This window comes from Galeopterus variegatus, unplaced genomic scaffold (assembly GCF_000696425.1).
Source record: "Galeopterus variegatus unplaced genomic scaffold, G_variegatus-3.0.2 Scaffold5214, whole genome shotgun sequence".
Lineage (NCBI taxonomy): Eukaryota > Metazoa > Chordata > Mammalia > Dermoptera > Cynocephalidae > Galeopterus > Galeopterus variegatus.
Window position 1 is genome coordinate 38,710 of NW_007731325.1, and position 1,766 is coordinate 40,475.

At 54.4% G+C, this 1,766-nt stretch overlaps 1 protein-coding gene across 1 annotated transcript in view; it reads right to left on the minus strand.

Annotated features, from left to right (window-relative positions):
- The window catches only part of GRK5 (G protein-coupled receptor kinase 5), a 127,303-nt gene that overhangs the window by 16,180 nt on the left and 109,357 nt on the right, over positions 1–1,766 (minus strand). The window contains exon 9 of the mRNA XM_008589108.1: positions 1,055–1,245. Within this exon, the coding sequence (XP_008587330.1) occupies positions 1,055–1,245 (191 nt within the window). The remainder of the gene's footprint in view (positions 1–1,054; positions 1,246–1,766) is intronic.

A 1,766-nucleotide genomic window follows, 5' to 3' on the forward strand; every position in this document is an offset into this window, starting at 1 on the left:
GTAACACTCCATTCCGGCATCTTTTGGGCTCTCCCCTCCTCTCTACCCTTTCTCAATAGCTCTTCTCCCAAGGTACAGAAGAAAAGCAAGCTTTCCCCGCTTCTGAACATTACCATAGCACCCTGCTCCAGGTGTAAAAAACCCCAGGATCCCAAAGGACCAATCAGAGATGAGATCTACTAATGATAATTATAATGGCAACTCCACAGAGGAAATTATTTTGACACTTAGAGGCTTATTATGGTCAAAGAGAATTTAAAAAAATCTTATATGTATCCATGTATTTGTTTCAGAGATTTATATGCTCATCAATGAAGGACTTTTAGAAGAAAAGAAATATCCATTATAATAATATCCTGTGGGGACGAGGGAGTGAAGAAGGAAATGATAGAAAATTCTTCACCATGAAGGAGCTCTTCACGTGTTTTTTAGACAGATGACGGTGGAAATCAATTTGCTACAGCAATTAGATTCCACTGGATCCCTAATGAAACTGTTCAATTTAAAAATATCAATATTTGCCACCATTTAAACAAATGATGGAATATCTCAGATGTCTCCTTAAACTGTAGGGGGCACAGAGATTTTCAAAATTCTCTGAGGAGGGCTGGGAGGGAAACTGGAGGTCCACTGCTCACTGTGGGCAGAGTCTGGACACCGGCCCTGCAAGGTCCAGGAGTCACAGTGGACAGAGGGTGGTGTGGGGCATGACCACGTGCCACTCTGACGCCTGCTCGTGGGGGGTGACCCCACCCAAGTCTTCCTGAGGCTGATTCCAGATCATGGCCACCCGGCTCCACTGAACTTCCCTGGCGCTGGGTGGAGGGGACTGGTGATTGTGGCCCGTCCTTCTCAATTTGGAGGAGCGGTCAGTTCAGGAAGCACCGTTTCCCATGCTTGGCTTCCCTAAGCTCTGGAGGCCAGAGCACTCCACCGGACAGCAGTCACCCCACTTGCTGGGCTGCAGGCTCCAGGGCGGGAGGAGTCTGGCCGGCACCTGCACCTTCCCTGGTGCTGGCCAGGCCTGATGCCCAGGGCGGGGAGGGCCGCTCACCTGTAGACAGTGTGCTCGCGGTGCAGGTCTTCCAAGCCACAGAGGATCTCCGCCGCGTAAAACAAGGCTCGCTCCTCCTCGAAGCCGGGGTTGCCCATGTTGTAGATGTGGAACTTCAGGTCACCCCCGTTCATGATGGTCAGGACCAGGCATAGAGCGTCCTTGGTCTCGTAGGCATAGGCCAGGTTGACCTGGGAATGCAAGAGCAGCGCCGTGGTGAGGCTGCGGCCACTGCCACCCACTTTTGCTTTCCTGCCTCAGGATCCCTGAAGCTGGGGGTGGGGGGCACAGAGCAGCCTCATCCCACCCCTGGCACCCAGGGGGCCTCATGGGCCCTTCCCGCTGCCCCTCCTGGCGGATGAAGGACTCATACCAGCTCCTTCCAATGCAGCAGTTCAAGGTGAGCAGGCAAAGGGGGAGGGGCTGCCCTACACCCAGCCCCCCAGCCATGCTAACAGGATGGCATCTGTGCCTTAATGTGCGTGCATCCGCTGGTTAAGAGCAGATGCCACTTGCTGGCCAGTGAGAGACACTGGGCTCGGATGCCCTCCAGGCTGTGGAGCTCCTTACTGTAGGGATGAGTGGGGGTGGGCCAGGCAGGGGCCAGTGGGGCTCTGGAAGTGAAGCGCAGCCTGCAAAGACTTTCTCTTGCATGTAGGACCCCTGTCAAGGAGGCCACCCACAGAGGTGGGGGCCAGACACCCGAGGTGCC